This window comes from Odontesthes bonariensis, chromosome 16 (genome assembly GCF_027942865.1).
Source record: "Odontesthes bonariensis isolate fOdoBon6 chromosome 16, fOdoBon6.hap1, whole genome shotgun sequence".
Classification (NCBI taxonomy): domain Eukaryota; kingdom Metazoa; phylum Chordata; class Actinopteri; order Atheriniformes; family Atherinopsidae; genus Odontesthes; species Odontesthes bonariensis.
The window spans coordinates 9,035,322-9,058,144 of NC_134521.1; the positions used below are offsets into that span (position 1 = coordinate 9,035,322).

General features: G+C 42.3%; 1 protein-coding gene across 9 annotated transcripts in view; it reads right to left on the bottom strand.

Moving 5' to 3' along the window:
* The window catches only part of nrxn2a (neurexin 2a), a 179,867-nt gene that overhangs the window by 25,837 nt on the left and 131,207 nt on the right, over positions 1 to 22,823 (bottom strand). Inside the window, exon 1 of one of the 9 annotated variants that reach the window (XM_075487684.1) lies at positions 20,835 to 22,496. The exons of 7 other annotated variants lie outside the window; for them this stretch is intronic. In XM_075487684.1, the coding sequence (XP_075343799.1) occupies positions 20,835 to 21,168 (334 nt within the window). In that variant the 5' untranslated portion in view covers positions 21,169 to 22,496. Of the gene's footprint in view, positions 1 to 20,834; positions 22,497 to 22,823 lie in introns of those variants that run through there. One more of the 9 variants, XM_075487685.1, reaches the window with a different exon arrangement.

The following is a 22,823-nucleotide window of genomic DNA, read 5'->3' on the forward strand; positions in this document are numbered from 1 at the left end:
AATAAAGAAACAATGGACTGTTGAACGCCTTCCACATCTGTTTAAGTGGAATTAAATTGAAACGTAAGGTGACCCAAGGGTAAACCTGTGTTCCTGACATCAAATTCTAGTTTTCTTATATATTCTTTGTACAATTAAGTTGGTCGGTGACAGCAATGAAAATCATTTCCTCTGTGCTTGTGCCTGTAAAATGGGTTAGAACACAAAGTGTGGAATCATCCAGCTGCCTGAACTTCTCATCAGACGTAATTACTCCGCACTCAGAGCAGCTCCACTCTCCTCCAGATGAATTCAGCATATTGATGCTAATTTGTGATTTAAATTGTCTTGCTCAAACTGCGGCCGCGCATACCTCAGAAAATTCATCCTGCAAATCAAACACCTTTGCTCACATTGTTAATCAAACATCAACCTTTAGCATTTTATAAAGTCAATGCAAATTTAGATGCATTTTGTTTATGGGTTTGATGTCACACCCAAAGACGTGTTTTATGGCTCTGAAGCAGAGAAAGCACTGAAGTACTGGAGAAAAAGACACGCCTCAGTTTCTGCTGTTGACTGAATGACATCAATACTTTAAACACTTGATGAGGGGGTTGTACTAACTTTGGATTTAAATTGAAAGGGCAAGTTTTTGAAAGATAATTATTTGCTCAATGAGGGGTTTCTTCTTTTCAGTCAATGCTGTCTACACTGTAGACCTCTTTGCTCTTTACATGATTACATTTTGGACGCATTTATAAATAACTTGTCTGTAACTTATGTTACAAGGGTTAATTTGGCTTGTTTATAATTTCATAAAATGATTGTTCTTAACCTGACATTTATAAGACTAGTCAGGTGGCACTTTTTTTTTTTATTTCTGTTTCTGTACATTCTTTTATGGGGGAGCAACACCCGCTACAAAAGACAGAGGCTGTGTTCGAAACCGCATACTACATACTTCCATACTTCCATACTGCATACTACATACTTCCATATTGCATACTCATCAATCAGACAGTATGCAGAGTGTTTACCCACAATGCATTTCGCTCCTACCCGAGCCGAAATCAGCCGGCCAGAAGCTGATTTCGCTTAAGCTCTAAACTCTGTAAACTTTAGCAACATTTGAAACATTTTCAGGCGAGAAAGTAGTTGTTTAGATCCCCAACGTGTTGAAAACCTGACAAAATACCGGCTATTTACAATTTTGTTCCCACGAATTCGGCGCTACTAAAGCTAGCCGCAGTGAGCAACGCACTTGCCTTTTATCATAGGGAAAGGCATTACGATACAATTGGTGCTTTTGTTTTGAAAACAGGAAGTGGACCTACCCTCATTGTAGCTAGCTTGAAACTGCCGTTTTGACAGGAAATGACGATCTGCGATGTCAAGTTACGTTGCATCTTGGGTAGTTTATTTATATTATTTATATGATTTCAGATTAAGTTTAAGTTGTTGATTATTTTCATGGATTTCATAATTGTTTTCTGTTTATTTGATCTTGGTGATTACCTTATTTAATACTTGCTAATGTACTTGCTTTTCATTTTATGACATGTTCTCATTTTCTTTTCTCCTTCTTTTCTTGAATAAAGAAAAATTTGATCACAAAAATTCTAATTTGTCAGGTATGCTCCATGTTTGACTTATTTGTGCTAATGTTTGCGGTGCTCTTTTTTCTGATGTTCGGTGAGGAAAGGTGGAGGAAAATAAAGACCTTCGAAAGAGCGGCGGTGTGGTCTCCATTCGTACAAGCCTTAACACAACACATGACACATCACATCAGCTATTTGCTCATTAATTTTGTGAGCATGCTGATCATCTTTATCTTATTAACCACGTGCCATATGATATAGATCATGTGCGATTTTACTGTGTAACATACTCAATTAATATTTAATCCCCATCATTTAATTTTAAGCAGAATTAGGTGAGTACCACCTCACATGAACAGCAACACAACACATGTTGCACTGTGCCAATATTTGTTTTACAATTAAACTGAGATAAGAGGCAGGAGCTCTTAAATCCTTTGTCTGGAAAGGATTTAAGAGGGTGAGCGGCAGCCAGGTGCTGCTACTCAAAGACACTCAAATTAAATTATCATCTTCAAATGAGTGAGCAGGTTTTGTTTGCTGGCGTGTGTGTTAACACGATGCCAAGGAGGAAAGACACCAGCGATGATCAGCTGCCCATCAACCTGGGAAGGGTTATAAGGCCATTTCCAAACTTATCTGGAGTCCATCATTCTACAGAGAGAAAGATTATTCACAGGTGGAAAACATTCAGGACAGCCGTCAATCGTCCCAGGAGTGGACGTCCCAGCAAGGTCACCCCAAGGTCAGAAACCCAAGAGCTACATCTCAGACTCTGCAGGCCTCAGGTAGCATGTTAAAGGTTAAAGGTCACCCCAAGGTCAGAAACCCAAGAGCTACATCTCAGACTCTGCAGGCCTCAGTTAGCATGTTAAAGGTTAAAGTTAATGAAGGGCTGCAGGAGAAAGCCTCTTATAAAAAAAAAGAACATGGCAGCACAGCTTAGGTTTGCAGTGTTTCATCTGAACAAACCACAAGACTTCTGGAACAATGTCCTTTGGGAGATAAGATCAAAATGCAGAATGTTTGGCGACAATGTCCATCATCAGGTATGTTGAAAAGAAGATCAGCACGAGCACCAACTGTCACGAACATGGGGTTGTTTTTAGTTTTGTGTTTTATCATGTTTTAGTTTCTCATGCCTTGGTGTTTAGTTCCTGTTTAGTCTTTAGTTTTGCCATCGTTTCCCCCCACAGTTGCTGTTTTCTCAGTCCCCATGTTCAGGTCATTAGCTCATTCATTCACCTGTAAGTTCTCATCAGCTGCACTGCGCTGCATTTAGGCTCCCTGTTTTCTCAGTCTTTGTGAGATCCTTGCACCTTCACCATTTACCTTTCAAGCTAAGTCCAAGCTAAGTCAAAGCTAAGTCAGGCTAAGTCAGGCTAAGTCAGGCTAAGTCCAAGCTAAGTCAAGCTAAGTCAGGCTAAGTCCAAGCTAAGTCCTTTTGTTTTTTGTCTAACTCATGATCATGTTTTCTTTTCACAGTTCAGTTCTTGTCATCCGGCTCAGCCGTGTTTTATGTTAACCTTGTTCTCTGTTTGAAAATTAATCAAGTCTTGTTTTTGAAGTCCGCGTGTCCTTACACCTCGCAACCAACGCTGCTGTGGAGGAGTAATAATTTGGTCTTGTTTTGTAGCCACAGGACCTGGACACCAAAGTATTATGGGGTCAACTGTGACATAAAAGACTTTTAAGCTTTTTCATTTTGGTCTTAAAATTCAAAACTGCAGAATTAAAAGAAGGTGTCTGTTCTGTTTCTCGTGACTGCTCATATCAGTCGCATATCCTTTCAGAAAAACTGGAATTTAACATGTTTATTACAGGAGAAACGAGCAGAGACACAGAACAGACAGAGAAGTAGGACCATGCTCACCTTGAGCTCTGCACACCGTGGAATATGGAATATTACTGCAGCTGCAGGAAAACATGGGAGCATCTATCTATAGACAGCAGCACCTGCTACATTAGTGATGACATTAAAGCATTCCACACCTTCATGCCTCGCCGTTCTGTCCCTACCTAACTCTTCTTTTCTGATGTAGACTTGCATCAAATGAAGCTGGCGGTGCATCAGGCTCGTTGGAATGATTACTATAAACAACACAGTTTGCTACCTTGAAACGGCCCGGCTCGCGGGCTCGGCTGGCTGTCTCAGGGGAGCGCTCCGCTCTTCTCTCACGGCCGCACGGAGCATCTGTGCTTGAATAACAAGGCACCCTTGGAGATTCTCGGTTGCAAGGTGTGCGATGTATCACATCATTATTAGTCGGGAGCCTTGAAATTGAATAATAAACTCATCCTGTACACACGCATTGTGATATTTCTGATGCCTCCCACATCATATGAGAGCGTCACACGATAAAGATGAAATGAATGCAACACTTTGCTGAAATGAAACGGTATTTCAAAGCTCTCTTTTGTTGGTTTATCAGAGCTTAATAAGACTGAGTTACAGCGGTGAATGAATTGTTGTGGCTTCGATGAGACTCCCGTGTCCTCAGCTGTCTTTACACGACACATGTAACTGTGTGATGCATGCTGCCCACTCAAACATCTTGTCCTTCTTATCCAACCGAATGCACGAGAGATGAAGCAACGGCCTCTTGAGGTGCGTCACATGTAACGGTTTAGATGTGAAAAGGTTTAAAAACACTGAGCAATTCCTCTCGTGATACTTCTAATGACATTTAAGAGTTTAAAACAATAATCACAAATCCCAAAAGGAGCAGCTACAGTTGCCTGAGCTGTAACACTATAAACAAGACATGCCACATGCGGCTCCTCAAGCTTTAATTGGTGGCTCGCAGTAGCTTATAACAACATGCTAACAATAACAATACATATAGCGAATACTGCACAGTATTAGGTATTTTTATTAAGTTTGCGTTTTTGTAGTATTAAGTATTTTTATTAAGTATTAATTAAGGCTTAATGGTGTTTCCTAAAGGGGGCTCTGTTAAACCTGGCAACGCAGCCCACTTAAACCACCGTCACACTTGACCGCAGTGCACGCTAGCTCCTTTAGCTAGCGCGAGATGCAGGCACAATGGATCGGTTTTTAATTAAAAAAAGGGCAAAAACCAGCACAAAAACCATGCTCATCCTGAATGTCTCACTATGATTACAACAACAAACTACAAATACAACATGAAGAAAGTCAAGGACATGCATGCCAGCTTCCGCTCATCCCAGTATTAAGGTAAATGTGGTCTTAATTGAAAATGTATTGGCTGTGTTGTTTCTTTTTTTGTGGGATGTTTTATATGTAGAAATGCATATTTGCAAAAGGGGACTTTAGTATTAGGGGTGGGACGATATGCTTTGGTCACGATTTGATTGTATCACGATTCTAAGGTGCAGATTCGATTTGTATCACGATTCTTGATAATTGCGATTCTCCAAGTATTGTGATTCGATATAATCAGTAATTGCAATTTTATTCCTAATTAAAAAAACAAACAAGTTGAATCATACACTTCTGTCGTTCCCATAAACAATGCACATCAGTCTGTGTCAGTCAGTCCAGGGGCTGACATTTATTTCAACTGAGACAAAAAGAGGCATTTTTTAAAGTTTACAGTTACAAAATGAATTGAAATGTCCACACAGCACAAATGTGGGCTAGTTTTAACACAACTTAATGTGATGAATTGATGAATTTTATCAGGACACGGATATGATGTAATATAATCGATAAAGCTTTCCTTGGCATAGCAAATGTGCTTAGCATAAACAGTATTCAGATTACAATTCTGCTGCCATAATGCTGGACAGGACAAGGGTTAAAAAAAAGAAAAAAGAAATCGATTCAGGGGAGAAAAAACGATTTTTTAAAATCATCCCATAAAAAAAAAATCGCGATATGTACAGGAATTGATTTTTTCGCCCACCCCTATTTAGTATGTTGTCGTAAAAGTGGCTCTTCCCTTGATTTTGCTCTGCTAATGTGGCTCTTGTGAAAACAATAGTGAGTATCACTGCTTTAAACACAGATCAGAAAGCCCTGCTTTGTGTCCTGGTGATCTTCACTAGGGCTGTTTTACCGGAGGCTACCAATGGATGAGGCCTGTAAATATGTCTGAATAGCTTCCAGCCTCCAGATGGACAGTCAGTGCGCAATATTCTGTTGAGGCTTCAGGCAAAGACGGTTTGTGAAGGGCAACGAGGGCACTTTAAACAAAGCTGGTCGTGTGGGACCGTAATCTCCCAACTGTGAGCTGTTCTGCAGAAACGGAAAGTTATGGTGAAATATTAAGTTCAAATTCGTGGTCTGACTTATAGCATCTGAGGCACTCTTCTTCCACGGTCTATTAAACACAGCTCAATGAAAGGATGAAAGTGAATCATGCAGCCTGAAGCCTGTCAGAGGGAGCATGTGGTCCTCAAGCTTAAATACGGCGTTCGGGTTGGAAAGTGGCATTATATTCTCAGCACGGTGTGCACAGACTTTAGGAAAGAAAGCGATCAAATCAATTGAATCTGACCAAGCAAAAAGTGTACTTTAAATCTTTTGAATCTTAAATAACTCCACATGCAGCAGGCACACGCCAACTTCGGCTTTATCACAGCTGAACTGCTGTTTCTGCTCCTTTCAGCACGCTGTAGCCAGACGGCTGGTTCATAAATCGAATGTGTGCAACTCAAACAAGCCTTTCTTTTCATCTTAAGGTTAAACCTTTCTGTCACTTTAACTTTAATTGATTTGGGGTTGTGGTGAAACTGTGTTTGCCTGGACTGCAGAGCTGAAAAAGTGCATTAAAAAGTCATGCACTCTATGTCACTAATGCGGCCATATTGTGTCGCTTGACACTGTTCCAGCAACGTGCACAAGTGTCCGCTTTGTCCTGCGTGAGCACCAGAGATGGGACCAAGTCACACATGTGCAAGTCTCAAGTAAGTCCCAAGTCATTTTTTCTTGGGCAAGTCAAGTCAAAGTCAGGTCACCTTATTATTGCATTTTTACCTGCAGAATCTGATCTTAATAAAGTGAAAACACAAAGATATAAGTAACTGTCAGTAAACATGATTGGCCAATATGTCCAGCCTGTCCACCCCGTATCATATCAAGCTAACGTTCGCTAACTACCCACTAGGCTAACAGGTTAATATTAGCTAATTTGACTGGTCAGAATGGATCTTCAAATGACGAACAAAGTTCGAAGTTGTCGTCTGGCTGTCTGAGATGTTGATGCCGCATGTCTTGCACTGTGCTGTTCGTCTTTAGCCGTCAAAATGGTAATTATGAAAGCCGAAGACTCTCGGTCCCCCTCCCGCTGACATGTTGATGCATATCTGATATGAGTTTATTCTCTCCAATAAACACTTAAGGTATGTAGAGTGATCGACAGGGTAGGGATCCAATCATGACGCCATTCTCAGCCTGCGCTCCTACCGGGTAATTGACATTATTTTTTTTATTAATTTTAGATTCAAACTGAAATATGAACTGAATAACACTCAAGTCATTCAAGTCATCGTGTCTCAAGTCAAGTCAAGTGCCGCGTCTTTAACTTCCAAGTCCGAGTCGAGTCTCAAGTCTTTTATTTTTTGTCAAGTCAAGTCACAAGTCATCAAAACAGCGACTCAAGTCCAAGTGACAGTGACTTGAGTCCCCATCTCTGGTGAGCACAGTGCTGATCAGCCTGCAAACATGCAGGCGTTTGAATGATGGCATCATGATGACCATCATTTTCTCACTTTGTTTGTCACTGAGCACCCCGGTTTCACCGCCTCGTGGTCCCAGGTGAGACCGTTGTTCTTTCATTCACTTTCACCACCTTTAGGCACCATATCTATGGGGTTTATTAATGGTTTAAATGGTGTAAAACACAGCTTTTCTAAACACTGAATGTTCGTCACACTGTATGACGAGGTGGCAGAGACACTGGGCTCCTTTGGCTGAGCAACGCTGAGATGATTCATGCAGCTTTCTGGAAATTTCTCTGACATTATGATAAGAGTGCTCCATCCACAGCTTTGTTGTTACTGCTTTTTTATAATTCTGATTATTCTTGAATTAGGGAATAAGTTGTTTTATCTCCTGGATATCTCCCTGATAGCGTATATCCTGTCGTGTCAGTGCTGCATTATGGGAGATTTGCGTGTAAATGTGTCCGCTGGAGCCAAAGACAACGAGTCTGCGGATGAATACAACTCTGGAAGTGTGAAGCTACAGAGAAAGCCACCAGGTATCTTTGGTTAAAGCTGCTATGAGATCAACTTACTTACTCTAATGTCTGTCTGAACTGCATATTCGTGCAGTGATATTTACAAAAATGCGAAAATGGCGTCGCAAATATTTTGTTGCTCTTGCAAGCCGAGCGTTTCCTCTTGCGACTACACAGATGGAGAGCATGAAACTGGCAAAAAGCACAGGGAGGCTTTTAATGTTTAATCAAAGCTGCATCCCCCCTAAATAAAGACTGCGAGCGTGTTTGACTGGGTTCCAAACAGATCCACCAGTTGGTCTTCAGCAGCATTTTTTGCCAAAGTCACTGCCAAAGTAGCGGTCTGCTGTCATCTTGAGCTGCTCATGCTGTTATCGCTATGAGCCCAAGAGTCAATAAATACAGGTTTTCAACTTTTATTTGAAGGAAAACAAAGGAATACATTGTCTTCAATGTAAAATCGGATTTTGAGATGCCTTTTTTTTAGGTGTTCCATTCAAACATAGAAAAAAGGAAACTGTTTTGGACCCTGGATGAGTCAAATTCTAAAATAACTTACTTTAAAACTGCCATTAATTCCTTTAAACGGTTTTACTAAACCACTGTCACACTAAAATGTGCAGATAAAAAGTCTCTGTCATCCCATGTCAGGATTTCAGTGGATAAAATGGTGAAATTTTATGAGGAAAACTTCCTCCGACTGTGGATTTAGCATATTCTCATAAAAAGGGGATTGTAACTGTCTGTGAGACAGATTTCATTGTTTAGATTTATATTTCATATGTTATATAAAACAAAATAGATGTTTGAAGTGTTTGAACTTACACATTTTTTATTTTGAAAGTGTCCCCTGGTTTGTCGTGAGGGTGAACTGTGGGATTGTGGGTCAGAAGTAAAAAAGCGGGACCACAGACAGTGGAGGCAGGAAGTCATGACACTGGACAGAGATAAATACGCTGCGTTCAAGAGGCGCAAACGCTAACTGTGGTTTTGTTTTATATGTATTTAATTTTGTGGTTGTGTACAAAGTGCGTTGAGCATACAGTGGACACTTTGTGTGTTTATTTGTTTACATTGAGTTAGCATTTAGCTACAATGGACCCATATGGACTCTCTGCTTCTATTTTTTTAGTTTTCACGGTGTTCTATGATTTTATCAACGTCGGAGGGAATACACTGGAAAAAATGCCCCTAAGTGCCCCCTATGCCCCATAAGTAAAAAAACAACAAATACAAGACGTTTTTGCTTGAAATAAGCAAAAAAAATCTGCCAATGGAACTAGTGAAAATCGGCTTGTCAAGATTTCTTGAAATAAAATGTGATATTGAGGACTTTTGAGTTAAAAGTGATCTTGAAATTAGCTTAAAAACCTCTTCAAATGAAAAAGAAAGCTTGTTTCATGTGAAATATGAAATATAAAACAAGATGTTTTCAAGACTTTTTCACTTAACAAGATATTCCAGATGTATTGTATTAAAACAAGCCCCTATATCTTGCTGAAATAGTACTTGTTAGGCAGTTGTGCCTTATATCAAGTGTAATGAGATACTCAATGAGACAAATATACTTGGTAAGATTTAGATTTTTTCCAGTGTAAAAGTGGAAATCAAGACATCAGTATGAATCGTGGCCTTTTGTTGAACCGGTGTAGCTACATGGATTCTTAACATTAAGATGTCTGCACTGGAGGCAGGTCAGCCTTTGCTGCTTTATGCACGTGAGCATAGACGCCGTCAGCATGTTGGTGGTGTCGCTGCAGCCTACGACTGTTTACTCGACTTGGAAATGTTGCACGAACCTCAGACAGGATTACAAGCCAACCTGCTTAGTAGATGCATACTAAGCAGGTTGGCTAGATGTATACACTGAAAAAAGTGACTTTTTTTTGTGAAGTAAACTCTATTAGAGTAACTTTCATAATTTCTACCTTGTATTTTTATGATTCAGTAAGAACTAGAGCTTCTTAAGTAAAATTAAACATTTTATTAACGTAATACATGAATTATGGGGGAAGAGTAAGTTTTCCTTAGGTTTCCTCATACAATTTAAATGTTTAATAGTTGTATGTACATAAACCTAGAAATACTACATAAACTTTACTCAGAAAGTGTATCGTTAAAATCTACTAAGTTACTTCATAACAGCAAATACTACATCCATCCATCCATCCTCTATACTGCTGAATCCGTCGATCGGGTTGCGGGCAGGCTGGAGCCTATCCCAGCAGTCAATGGGCGAGAGGCGGGGTACACCCTGGACAGGCTGCCAGTCCATCGCAGGGCCACATAGAGACAAATGAGACAAACAACCATGCACGCTCACACTCACTCCTGAGGACAATTTAGAGATGCCAATCAACCTAACATGCATGATTTTTTGGACAGTGGGAGGAAGCCGGAGTACCCGGAGAGAACCCACGCATACACGGGGAGAACATGCAAACTCCACACAGAAAGGCCCCAGCTGGGTGTTGAACCTGGAACCTTCTTGCTGTGAGGTGATGGTGCTAACCACCACACCACCGTGCAGCCCAGCAAATACTACAGATATATAAAATATACTTAAAATTTTGAGTAAAATGATGTTCCTGCCTATGAAAAACAAGTAGAGTTTACTTAATTTGTTTAAATAAATATAACTTAAAGCAATACTATGTAACATGTCTACCTTAAAATAACAGCTTGAAAAAAATTGTGCGGCTAGAATGAGTTTTAATATTACGATTGGCCTGTCTCCTATGCCCTTCGGGGGTCTGAGTTGGAAAAACTGCGCTATGTAACTTTGCTGGACCGGCCCGGGAGCTGAGCGGAAGTACTTCGACTTGCTTTCTGGCACACCTACCGCAAAAACAAATAGACCCCTCTCACGCTCCCAGGTACATTTGATTACTCTTACCTTCTCGGTCGACATAGCTTGCACCTTCTGACTCCTCGCCGGTTCGTCAACAAACGTGAAACGTGAAAGCGAAAGGGTGTTGTATTTACGACAGTGTAACCGTACATTACCTCCAAGCCTGTAGGGGGAGCTCCATAATGGGCTTTTTGAGAAGTTACATTGTATCGCTTTAAAGATGTAATTAAGTTATTGTTACTTAATATCTTCAACAACTGTCTGATGTTGATGATCTGTTGAACTCTTACACATCAAGTCTCTTAAATGTTTTGGATACCATTGCACCTGTCAAGGTTAGAATGGTTAAAAGTAGGCAAAGGGCGCCATGGAGGAAAGAAGAGTCGGTCAGGGCACAGAAAAGGGAGTGCCGGAGAGCCGAACGGAAATGGCGCAAGTCAAAGCTCCAGGGCTATGTGTGTTCAACCAGACTTTGCGTAGAACAAGGGAGAGTTATTTTTCTGAAATCATCAAAAACTGCAGTAACAACTCTCGTGTCCTGTTTGCTACAGTAAACAGATTAACAAACCCTCCAGTTTCACTGCCTTTAGAACTCATTTCTACATCCAAGTGTAATGAGTTTGCAACATTCTTTAATGACAAAGTTCAAGGCATTAAAAATGCAATAATTTCCACAACACAAATAACTACTCTGCAGCCAGCTGGACACCTAGCGCTGACACATTTCACACCTGTTACTGACAAAACAGTCGAAGAGATCATCTGCAGTCTGAGCTCATCAACGTGCTGCCTTGATGAGTTGCCCACTAGATTCCTAAAGTCTGTGCTGAGCAGTTTGTTACCACAACTCGCTCATCTAGTCAACATCTCACTCCAGACTGGAACATTTCCAAAGGCCTTAAAAACTGCTGTCATTAAGCCTCTTCTAAAGAAGAGCAATCTTGATGCCACAGTACTGAACAACTACCGGCCCATATCAAACCTGCCATTCTTAGGCAAAGTCCTAGAAAAAGATGTATACCAACAACTTAGTGACTTTCTCCTGTCTAACAATGCTTTTGATACTTTCCAATCAGGCTTTAGGCCCCACCACAGCACTGAGACAGCTCTGATCAAGGTGACAAATGACATCCGCCTGAAACAGATGCAAGTAAAGTCACAGTCTTCGTTCTGTTGGACCTGAGTGCTGCCTTTGACACAGTTGACCATGCGATCTTATTACAGAGGTTAGAAGACTGGGTGGGAATCTCTGGTCGTGCTTTAAACTGGTTCAAGTCCTATCTGGAGGACAGGAAATATTTTGTTGAAATTGGCAACTGTGTCTCAGACCAAATGGCTATAACCTGTGGGGTTCCCCAGGGGTCAATCCTGGGACCCGTGCTGTTCAATCTGTACATGCTTCCATTAGGCCAGCTAATACGCAGCTATAATGTGTCCTACCACAATTATGCAGATGACACTCAGATCTACGTGTCACTGACGGCAGGAGAACACGGGCCTGTAGATACACTGTGTCGCTGCATCGAACAGATCAGTGTGTGGATGCAAAACAATTTCCTCCAGCTAAACTCAGACAAAACTGAAATCATTGTCTGTGGCCCACAGAAACAAAGAGAAAGTGTTATCAGTCACCTTAAGACTCTCTCTCTAAAACCTAACTATCAAGTTAGAAATCTCGGGGTAATATTGGACTCAGACCTGAACTTTAACAGCCACATTAAATCTGTAACATCAGCAGCTTTTTACCATCTAAAAAACATTGCCAGAATCAAAGGAATAGTGTCTAAACCAGACTTAGAGAGACTGATCCATGCGTTTGTCTCCAGCAGGTTAGACTGCTGTAACGGCCTGCTCACTGGGCTCTAAACGGGCTGTAAGACAGCTGCAGTACATCCAGAATGCTGCTGCTCGAGTCCTGACTAGAACCAGGAAATACGACCATATTAGTCCAGTGCTCAGGTCTCTGCACTGGCTTCCTGTCGCTCAGAGAATAGACTTTAAAACAGCTCTGCTCGGGTACAAGTCTCATGGTGTAGCACCAAAGTACATCTCTGACATGTTAAAGCCATATGAACCAACTCGGGCTCTGAGAACCTCAGGGAGGGGTCTCCTGCTGGTGCCCAGAGTCAGGACTAAACAAGGTGAGGCTGCGTTTCAGTTTTATGCCCCTAAAATCTGGAACAGTCTTCCAGAAGATGTGAGACAGGCCTCAACTCTGACAATGTTTAAATCCAGGCTGAAAACAGTTCTATTTAGCTGTGCATATGACACCTGAAAGTATTTTATCTGCACTCTTCACTTTTTAATTAATTAATGATTATTTTAATGGGTTTTAAATTTCTTTCTTTTCTTTTTTTTATTCCTTTTTAATGGTTTTATTGCCTTCTTGTGATTTTATGTAGCTGTAAAGCACTTTGAATTGCCCTGTGTATGAATTGTGCTCTATAAATAAAATTGCCTTGGCTTGCCTTATGTTTTATGGTAAGTAAAATTTACTTGATACTGGCAAGTGAGTGTTACTTGATACTGCAGCCTTAAATATTACTTAAATCATCTGAGTGCAAATACTTACAAAGGGTTTTTTAAGTAAATCTTATGAGTTGTTTTTTTCAGTGTATCAGCAGCATAATGAGGGTGGTTAGAACTCGTGACACTGCTGAGAGGTCAATCCACTCTTTTCAGTACTCACTACGACGCTGTTAGGTTTTCAGAGCCTTTCCTCAGAATGAGCAACCCTGATGTATTTAACGGTAATAACTGGATATTACTGGAGATCCGCGGCGTGCTGGAGGGCGAGCGACATGTTCTTCTGCTGAAAAAATGCAGGCTTTCACATGTATCTTTCTCACCCGTTCGTGTTTTCTCTCCTGTTTGTTCTGCTTTGATGCAGATTTAGAACAGAGCGGCGGCGTCCCTTTTCTCTCTCATGCAAACCTTTGCCGCGAGCACACGTTCCTCCGTCAGTTTCAGCAAAAACAACAGCGCAATGAAACCATTTGTATTCTGCCATAGAACAGCAATGAGCATCAAATAATGAATGATAAAACTCTGTAATATGAGCAAAGCATCCTGTGAGAGAGCCTCTTTGGCTCTGGTTGGTTTTTAATGGTGTCTGTGTGTGCAGAGCTGCCTCAGCATCACTCTGGATGGGATGCAGTATGTAACCCAGGGGAGACTGAGCCCTCTCTACCTGAACCTCTGATGGCCCCGTCCCTTCTGTTTCTCTATTTCTGCAGCTGAAATTAACATCCGACTGCAAAGAGCCTCCTCACAGACATGTTTGTACAACAATGCACCGATCTAAGGATTACCTGTCTGCAGTTATAAGTTATATTTCATCTTTTTTAATTATGCTTGAATGTGCGATCCTTGAAATACGCTTCCTAAATGATTTTCTCCTCTTCAGACATCTCTCAGGAGGCATCAGCTGCTCTTTGCTTTGCCACAGACACATCTAACACTAACACTGAGGCCCCGGAGAATGAAGTGCGGCACATTTTTACTGAGTGTGTTGTACATGCGGGCGTGTTGGGAGCATGGGAAGGGGTCAGCCACAGTGCCAGCTCTCTTGCATTCCAGTTGAGAGAGTACGAGGCCTCTGGCTTCGGGGGTCATGGTATTGGCTGACACTCTCACACTTTGGTGGTGAGGCATTAGTTCAAAATGTTCACTGAAGCAAAGCTGTCAGTAAGCAGCAGGACTGGCTCAGGGCTCCCCCTGGCCTAAGGGAGTGTTACCCTCACAAAAGTTGCTGTTATTAGCTTAGCACATGACAATGTCTTGTTTGCAGAGGAGTTACATTTACTCCGTTATATTTACTTGAGTAAGTTTTTGAATAAAATTATACTTCTCGGAGTAGTTTTAAATCACTATACTTTTTACTTTTACTTGAGTAGATTTGTGCAGCAGAAACTGTCCTCTTACTCCGCTACATTAGGCTACAATGAGCTGGTTACTTTTCTTCTTACCTCTTTGGTATTCTACGCCTCATTATTTTTATCCCCCCGTGTACGCCTCATTTTAATGTTTTATTCTGACAGAGAGAGAGAGACTTCCGCCAAAGGCTCTACCACCTGACTGTGTTCCACCAATCAGACGCAGCCGTGCAGTCTGGTCACGTGACCATACTCAATCTCAGCGGCGGGACGGGTTAGCTTTACAGTTTACAGTCGTAGCAAACAAACAAAGAAACAGATGAAAAATGTCAGAATCAACGGTGGGAAATGAAGACGCAGACGAGGCCTCATACTGAAAGCATGTTTACCTTACAAAGAGTGAGAAACAGCAGCTACATTATGTGTCTTCTGTGTCAACCAAAACAAACGCACATTTCAGCAGAAACTCAACATCTAAGTTGAGGAAACATGTAGCGGTAAGTTTCCTAAACTCGTTTTTTCCCCCCATGGATAGGTGAATGTTTGTTTTTTAGGTTACATATGGGTTACATATGTTTTAAACATTTCCTAAGTCTCTTTTATTTTTTATTGAAGTTCTTGAATTTACCAGGATTATTTTAATTTAAAGCTGCAGTCAGCAAGTTTTCAAAATTGCGAGTCTAAAGTCGGAAAATTCGAACTGATACAACTTTCAGGTCCCTCCCCCAACCTCTAACAAGCTCCGAATCGCCCCCCAAACCCCTCCACCTCTGTGGACGAGGTTGTGCACGTGAGTTCACACCAGTGTGCCCGCACACAAGCTGCGGGCAGACTCACGCTCAGCAGCGTGTGCACAAGCTGTGATTGACAGGTAGGATTCCTCCACCCTAACTTGATTGGTTGAAAACAGCCGGGAGCGCTCGGTTTTTGCAAGCATGATTACAGGCTTCAGAGGGAGCTACAGATTTCGTTATTTTTCCTAAACAGCTTATTTAATATTCTACTTTCAGAATCCCATGACAGTTCAAGCTAATATGACTAAAAAAAAGTTGCCAACTGCCGCTTTAAGCTATTTTGTAATTCATCAATTAATTTTAATTTATTTTATCAATGGGATGAACTCTAATTTGCCTAAAGATGATTATTTAGTATTTTTGTCTGTCTGATTGAATGCTTGTGTTAAAGGATAAGACCGGTTTTTTGACATTGGGCCCTTGATTTCACATTATAACATGATGTTCTACTCACCCCCGCTTGTTGTTGAACATTTGGAGCTGTTCCGAAGATATTCGCGAGGCGTCTGGCTGCTCTCTTGAGATATTCGGCCATGAAACGGTTTCCTATGGGCAACGTTATACAGGCACAAACTATGCTGTTTATAATTTATTAATTACTCTACACTAGCACTGATAACGTGGAGGTGCGTCGCTTACTTAAAAAAATCCGGGTTATTGTAATTTTGATTTTTTTCGTCGTAAAGTGGGTGTTACTGACGTCCTCGTCGTGCTACTGCCACAGACAGCCCACAGACCTGCTGCCTATTTATTCATTCGGCTAAAATTCAAAATTAGTAACCCGGATTTTTTTAAGTAAGCGACGCACCTCCACGTTATCAGTGCTAGTGTAGAGTAATTAATAAATTATAAACAGCATGGTTTGTGCCTGTATAAGCTTGCCCATAGGAAACCGTTTCATGGCCGAATATCTCAAGAGAGCAGCCAGACGCCTCGCGAATATCTTCGGAACAGCTCCAAATGTTCAACAACAAGCAGGGGTGAGTAGAACATCATGTTATAATGTGAAATCAAGGGCCCAATGTCAAAAAACCGGTCTTATCCTTTAACAAATAAATCAGACGTTACTCAACAGTTACTCAGTACTTGAGTAGTTTTTTCATCAAGCACTTTTTTACTCTTACTCACGTAATTATTTGGATGACTACTTTTTACTTTTACTTGAGTCATATTATTCTGCAGTAACAGTACTTTTACTTGAGTACAATTTTTGGCTGCTCTACTCACCTCTGCTTGTTTATAAGAAGGCAGAATCAAATTCGCCTAACTTGTGTGAACTGAAAACAAAACGTGGGTTTTGTGTTAACAGTGTGAACTCATTATGTTGCTGTAGACTGGGAGCTTTTTATCTGATGATGAAATGTGAGAAGAGACTTCCTGATTTTCATGAAAATAACCTGACATGGCTGCACGGGGGTGTGGTGGTTAGCACCGTCGCCTCACAGCAAGAAGGTTCCAAGTTCAACTCCCAACTCCGGCCTCCCCCCACCGTCCAAAGCGTGCATGTTAGGAGCCCCGGGGAAGGAAAACCTCGGAGGAAGCAAACCAGGGTAGGGATGCTCCTCAGCCTCAGCTGGCAAGTCGCTTACGAGAGGAAAACCAACCCTGAAGACGAAGGATGTGCTGGGCTTCTGGCGCGTAACGGCAGTACAACGCAACTATGTCATGGATTTTCACTTCCGGATGGTTTGATTTGGATATTTGTGAAGGTAAATTTAGAAAAAAATAACCATCGCTCGGACATATTATCGGATCAATCTGAAGATTATATTCTTAATTAGCCTGATTATGGTTCAGTGTACAGAATAACAAAGCAAGAAGTAGAAAAAAAAGTCACAATAGCCTCAAATAAAATTCTCAAAAAGCCGAAGAGAATGAATTTTATCAGACAATTAATTCGTTAACTAATCACTCAGACTGACACAACTGCACTTCTGACTAGACACACGCTTAATCATCCTCTCATCCGTCCTGTGGGTGACTCTTCACATGTCAGTGTGTGGGAGTGTGTCACCTACTGTAACTGGTATAATGAAACAATGCATGCAATAACCTCTGTTTTGGGTGAGGGACGAGAGGCACCACAGTGGGGGAAGTGACCTAAAAATAGCAAATAGCCCAGGGGCATCCAGAAGTCTTTGGCTAGCCTTGAAACAGCGATGCACACACAAGCTCACTTACACAGTCCACGACAGAGGGCATTACAATGACTTCCATCACTTTCCCGGAGCCTTAGATTTCAGTTGCACCTTTCCACTGAACAGATGCATAGCTGTGGACGTTTGGGGCATTTAGACTTGTTCAAACTGTTCAAACACTGTTGGTGGTGGCAGAGCTATGAACAGAAGCTAAGAGCTGAAAAGTGCATAAACACGGGCTGCTGTGTTTGAATCATGGCTGTGTTACATCTTACGGTCAACAAGTTTGCAGGACTCCAGTTTGGTCTGCGTGAAATGTGCGCAGTGTGTGTAAATGTCATGATCAGTGTGTGCGGATGAGCATGTAACTGCTCATTTGTTGTGACTGACGGTCTTGTAACCGGGCTCGATTTGGTAGCCTGCGGAGTACCTCGCTGTCAGTACAGGAAACGGATCTTCCCAACATGCAATAGGAACTTTAAAGGTGCGTTTTGTTGAAAAAAAGAATCGGAAAAGCAATTCGTGTTTGTATCATATTTGCACCACGAGACGTGACATTAGTGACCGTAGAGTGCAGTCTGCCTCGGGGGCAACAGAGAAGCAGAAGCAGGAGCAAACTGACAGAAAAACATGCAACAGTTTGGGAAAATGACGGTGATTGTAACAATAGTGGAAGCAAACACGACCATCTCCCCAAAACCAAACAGCGTTCAACAGCAATGAGTCAAAATCACAGAAATGTTGGCGTCCTTAGAGCAGCAATGAACAGAAATCTGTTGTTTGTGCTGTTGGAGGGACGTGCAGCTTTAACTGATCTCATCTGGCTGCATGTGTTAATGCGCTGCTGAGTGACCAACCTCGTTAAGGAAAGGTAGCTGCGTTGCTTTTTGTTTGTCAGCTGTTTTTCTTGGTGATTTTTCATCTGAAATAAAAGCAGCCGGTAGAAGTCGACAGGCCACAGAGCCTCTATTAGTTACCTGGTAACAACAAAGAACAGAAAAGCTAGAAATACACCTATTCTGGTCTATCTCTGCGGCCTCGTGAAGCTCTTTACGTTTTAATGGGTGATCACACATGTAGAAATGAGCATTCGCTGTCTCAGACGGCGTAACTGTACCTCAAATTTAAAATACCTAAAACACCCAAAACCTTTCCAAGTTGCTGCATTTCTGTGTGTTTTCATAACTGTATGAAAGAGGCCTCGTTCACAAGTCTTTAGCGTAGTAAATTAGATTTCACTGGGGCTTTATTTTCATCTAAAACCAATATGCCATGTGCATGTTGCTGGGTTGTGTTGTCACATGTTTGGGGACGTGCACATAGAGTTACCGAATATGTGGTTATGCTGTACTTACAGTGAAGATTCAGTTAATAACTGTAATGTTGAAAGAAACCAGCAAACCATTTTCTATTCCCATGCTCATCCAGAACGCTGCTGCTGGAGTTTTAACCCGGACTAAGAGATCTGAACACATCACAGCAGCTTTAAAATCTTTACTCTGGCTTCCAGTCAGTCACAGAATAGATTTTAAAAGCCTGCTGATGGTTTACAATCTGTGATCTGTTCAGAGAATATAAAGCCAGCAGCGCTCTTAGATCCAAGGACTCAGGTCAGCTGGTCCAGTCCAGAGTCCAGACTAAACATGGAGAAGCAGCATTTAGCTGTTATGCTGCAAAGAAGTGGAACAAACTGCCAGTGGAGATTAAACTTTCACCAAATGGAGACATTTTTAAATCCAGGTTAAAAACAGTTATTTTCTCATGTGTCTATGCATGAAATCTGCACGATATCTTTTAATTTATCCAGGCTTTTATTTGTTTTTAATCATTTAAATCATTTCATTTCTTTCTCTTTATATTCTTTTATGTATTTTGTAATGCTTCTTACTCTCCCTGCTGCAATGCTTTTATTTTATGTGAAGCACTTTGAATTGTTTTTGATAATAACTGTAACGTTGAAAGAAACCAGCAAACAATTTTCTATTCCCACTTAATCCAATTTAGGGTCACAGGGGGGCTGGAGCTGATCCCAGCTGTCATTGGGTGAGACACGGCCACACATGCACGCTCATGCTCACGCTCACTCCTGAGAGTCTCCACTTAACCTCACTAACATACACAGGAGAACTTGCAAACTGAACCTGGGACCAGCTAACCCTCATCTTAAGACAAATGCTCACCTTAAAGCTCAGTGGTTTGAGTTCTGGGCCTTGGTTTTGATCACAACTAAGAGACATGTGCACACACACACACACACACACACACACACACACACACACACACACACACACGCGTGTGTTATCTTTGCTTTTTAAATAGTTTATGCTCCGCTATCTGTTAAAGTGGTTCCGTGCCGTGCTTTAATGACGGCTATATGCTAACCAAAGTCTGAGTATGCTTTTCCACATCGTGCATTAGGGTATTGTTGTAAATCCTAAGTGCTGCCTGCATCACTTATGTCACTGTGAATTGAATTTCTTGCTCTGGAGCACATACTTCATAATAATCCACAGTTGAGGATGTACAGTACAAGTAATTGAAAATTTATCTGTGACTTCGGTCAAGTGTTTTTCTTTTCTTTTTTTTGTGTGATCAGACGCCGTAAAAAAGCCTGGCTCAGGATGATATGGCTTTAATAGCACAGATGTAATTCATTGCATTTTTAGCCCCTTTTGCCACTGACAGAGCTGCAGCTGTGAAATAGACACAACAAATCCATTGAGTCTCTTTTTATGGGACATAAAACTGAGTCTCAGCACTGAAAATTCAAAGTGAGATAGAAAAAGGAGCAATGGCTTCTGTCAGAGCTTTGATGGAGACACAGAATAGCAGCTTTTATGTAGATTGCTCAGGTTGCTTTACATCCCTCCGTTGAAAGCAGCATGATTTTATTTTTTTTCTGAAACAGACAAAAAAGAATCAAGCTGGAATATGAAATGTTATTTCAAATCTTTACGATTATCTTACGTTTTACGCACGATCTGATGCTGTGATGTAATACTAATTACAGCCATTTAGCCACAAAGCAGTTCATTAGTACTGAGTGCATTATGCTGCTCAGACAAACAGCAACTCAGGCTAAACAGATAAGAAGGCTCGCAGTGATTCATCACATCTTTAACGTGTATTTTTACTACCAACACTTCCACCATCGCTGTAGGAGGTCGAAGACGGCAACACGGGGAAGGGCAGCTGCTACGGATACTGATGGAGATATGTGTGGATCTAATGATGCACAGAGGCTGCAGCACAAACAGCTGGAGAAGGATCCATCCTCCCACTGGATCTCACGAGGAAGCCACCAAAAGTACAAACAACCAAACCTCTAAAACACTGAATGTGTTTCTTTCTACGTGTGAATCTGTAACATCAGAGCAAAGGGATGCAGCAAAGAGAAAGTGGAGAGTCGTGGGGGGGGGAAGGTCTTACCGTGGCCCCCTCTGGTGAGAAAAGGCATCCTGTTGATGGCAATGGGAACAGTGCCGTGCTTATTGTGGAAGTGGTGGACATGGTGCGTGGTGCTGAGGCTTGAAGACACACGTGCGGTTCCAGTCTGGATGGGGAGAACGGTGAGCAACGCGAACCAAAACGCTAGTCTTGAGCAGTAACTTAGGCCCATGCCTAGACAAAAGGGAGAGCAGCTGCTGCGCTGTCCGAGCACAAAGGTGGCTGCAAAGAGTCTTAGATCCAGGAGGGCCCAGGACAGACCACTCTGCCAAGCTTTGGCAGCCTTGGACCGTTTCACTTGAAGACAGCAGGACATCTCACTGACAATCTGGGCTCATTTCCTTCATGGTCCCTGGGTTGGTAGACTAACAAATATTCTTTCAATTTAAAAAAAAACAAATTGGAAAAAAAATCGCTTCAATGGATCCCGAAGAAGAAACCAAAATCCAACTGTTTTCTTCAGAAACTTAATCACTGCTAATTAACATATCTGGTGGACAAAAACGCAACAATCTCCAAAAAACTACCCCGAAGCACATTCTTTGAAAAAGTGAGCCGGGTGTATCCAACATGCAGGGAAGGTAGAAATCCAAGCCTGGGGGGAGAATCCAACATACAATTTCAAACAGCGATACTGCCCACAGTTATATTTAGGCATGATTAGTGGCAGGAAGAGAGATTCATGTGATAAGAATTCTGATAAGAGTCTCCATTGCCCACAGGTAGAGCTCGAGGACGGCTGAGCCTGCCCACCAAGAACAGAGCCCCTCCACCGCAGTAGAAGATGTAGCCCGCTTCCGTAGGAAAACGGATCATTTCATTAGGCGGAAAAATCACAGGCGGATGAAAAAATACGTGCACGTGAGGGTGCAGCGATGAAGGGAGATGCCACGGCCGGCGCTTTTGTTCCTTCTCAGCTGGGGGAATGTGAAGAGAAGAAGAACAGGGGAGGGGGGGCAGAAAGAGGAGAGAGGGAGCAGTATCTGCAGCGGAGAAGAAAGAAGAAAATCCTCAAAATAAATAAATAAGTCGGCAGCACCAGCGGCTCCTCATTCAGTCTCTCGCTGGCGCCGCAGATCCAAGGCGAGCACAGCCTGTGGCGTGGCAGAGATCCATCAGAATGCAGCCGCAGCAGAATCTATGTGAAATGAACGCAGGCTCCGTCTCTCATGCTGCACCTGCTCAGCCTCATGCAGCAAAGACTACTGCTGCATTCCCCTCACTGCTGCTGCTCCTTTTTTTCCTGCATCCGCTCCCGTCTCCTCGTCCAGATCCGCTGCCTCTGACGGAGGACGCTTAATGTGACGGCGGCAGGTGGCTCTCCTCGGATCAGACGACTGAAAGGTAGCCTCGGACTGCTGCAGCAGGACTTATGCTAATTTAAAAAAAACCACCATCGCATCATGATGAATCCAGGATGCGGGGGGGTGGGGGGGTGGATTCCAGGACAGCCTGGAGCCCGGTGGAAAAAACAACCTTGACTTGGGGTTGTGGTCGGATGAATGCTAGATAAAGGAGCTCCTCTGAAGGCAGACTGTAGTCAGGGGCTCTGATCCGATGGGGCACGGCATGTGTGTTTGTGTCTGAGAAAGAGTCTGTGAGCAAATGAGTGAGAAGGGTGAGGGGGGGTGAGCGGCCGCGGGAGGGAGGGAGACACAGGAAGAGGCAGCCGTGGCGCAAACACACAGGGACAAACAGTGAGGCAAGCAAATGGGTTGTGTGAACAAATACATGTTGGAGGATCCACAGCCTCGCAGGTCCTGGCAGGAATCATGCTGCAGAGGAGGAGCCTGATTTAGGTGAGCTGTCAGCGCCGTTACACAGGGAACACGGGGGTATTGGTGCGGACGTGAACCCAACAGAAAGACCCCTGAGCTACAAAAAACACAAACGATACGGGGACACAAATACCTGTCAGAATGATGTAAGGGGGCTCGCTTATCTCAGCCCCAGGAAGTGATAGGCTGTGCT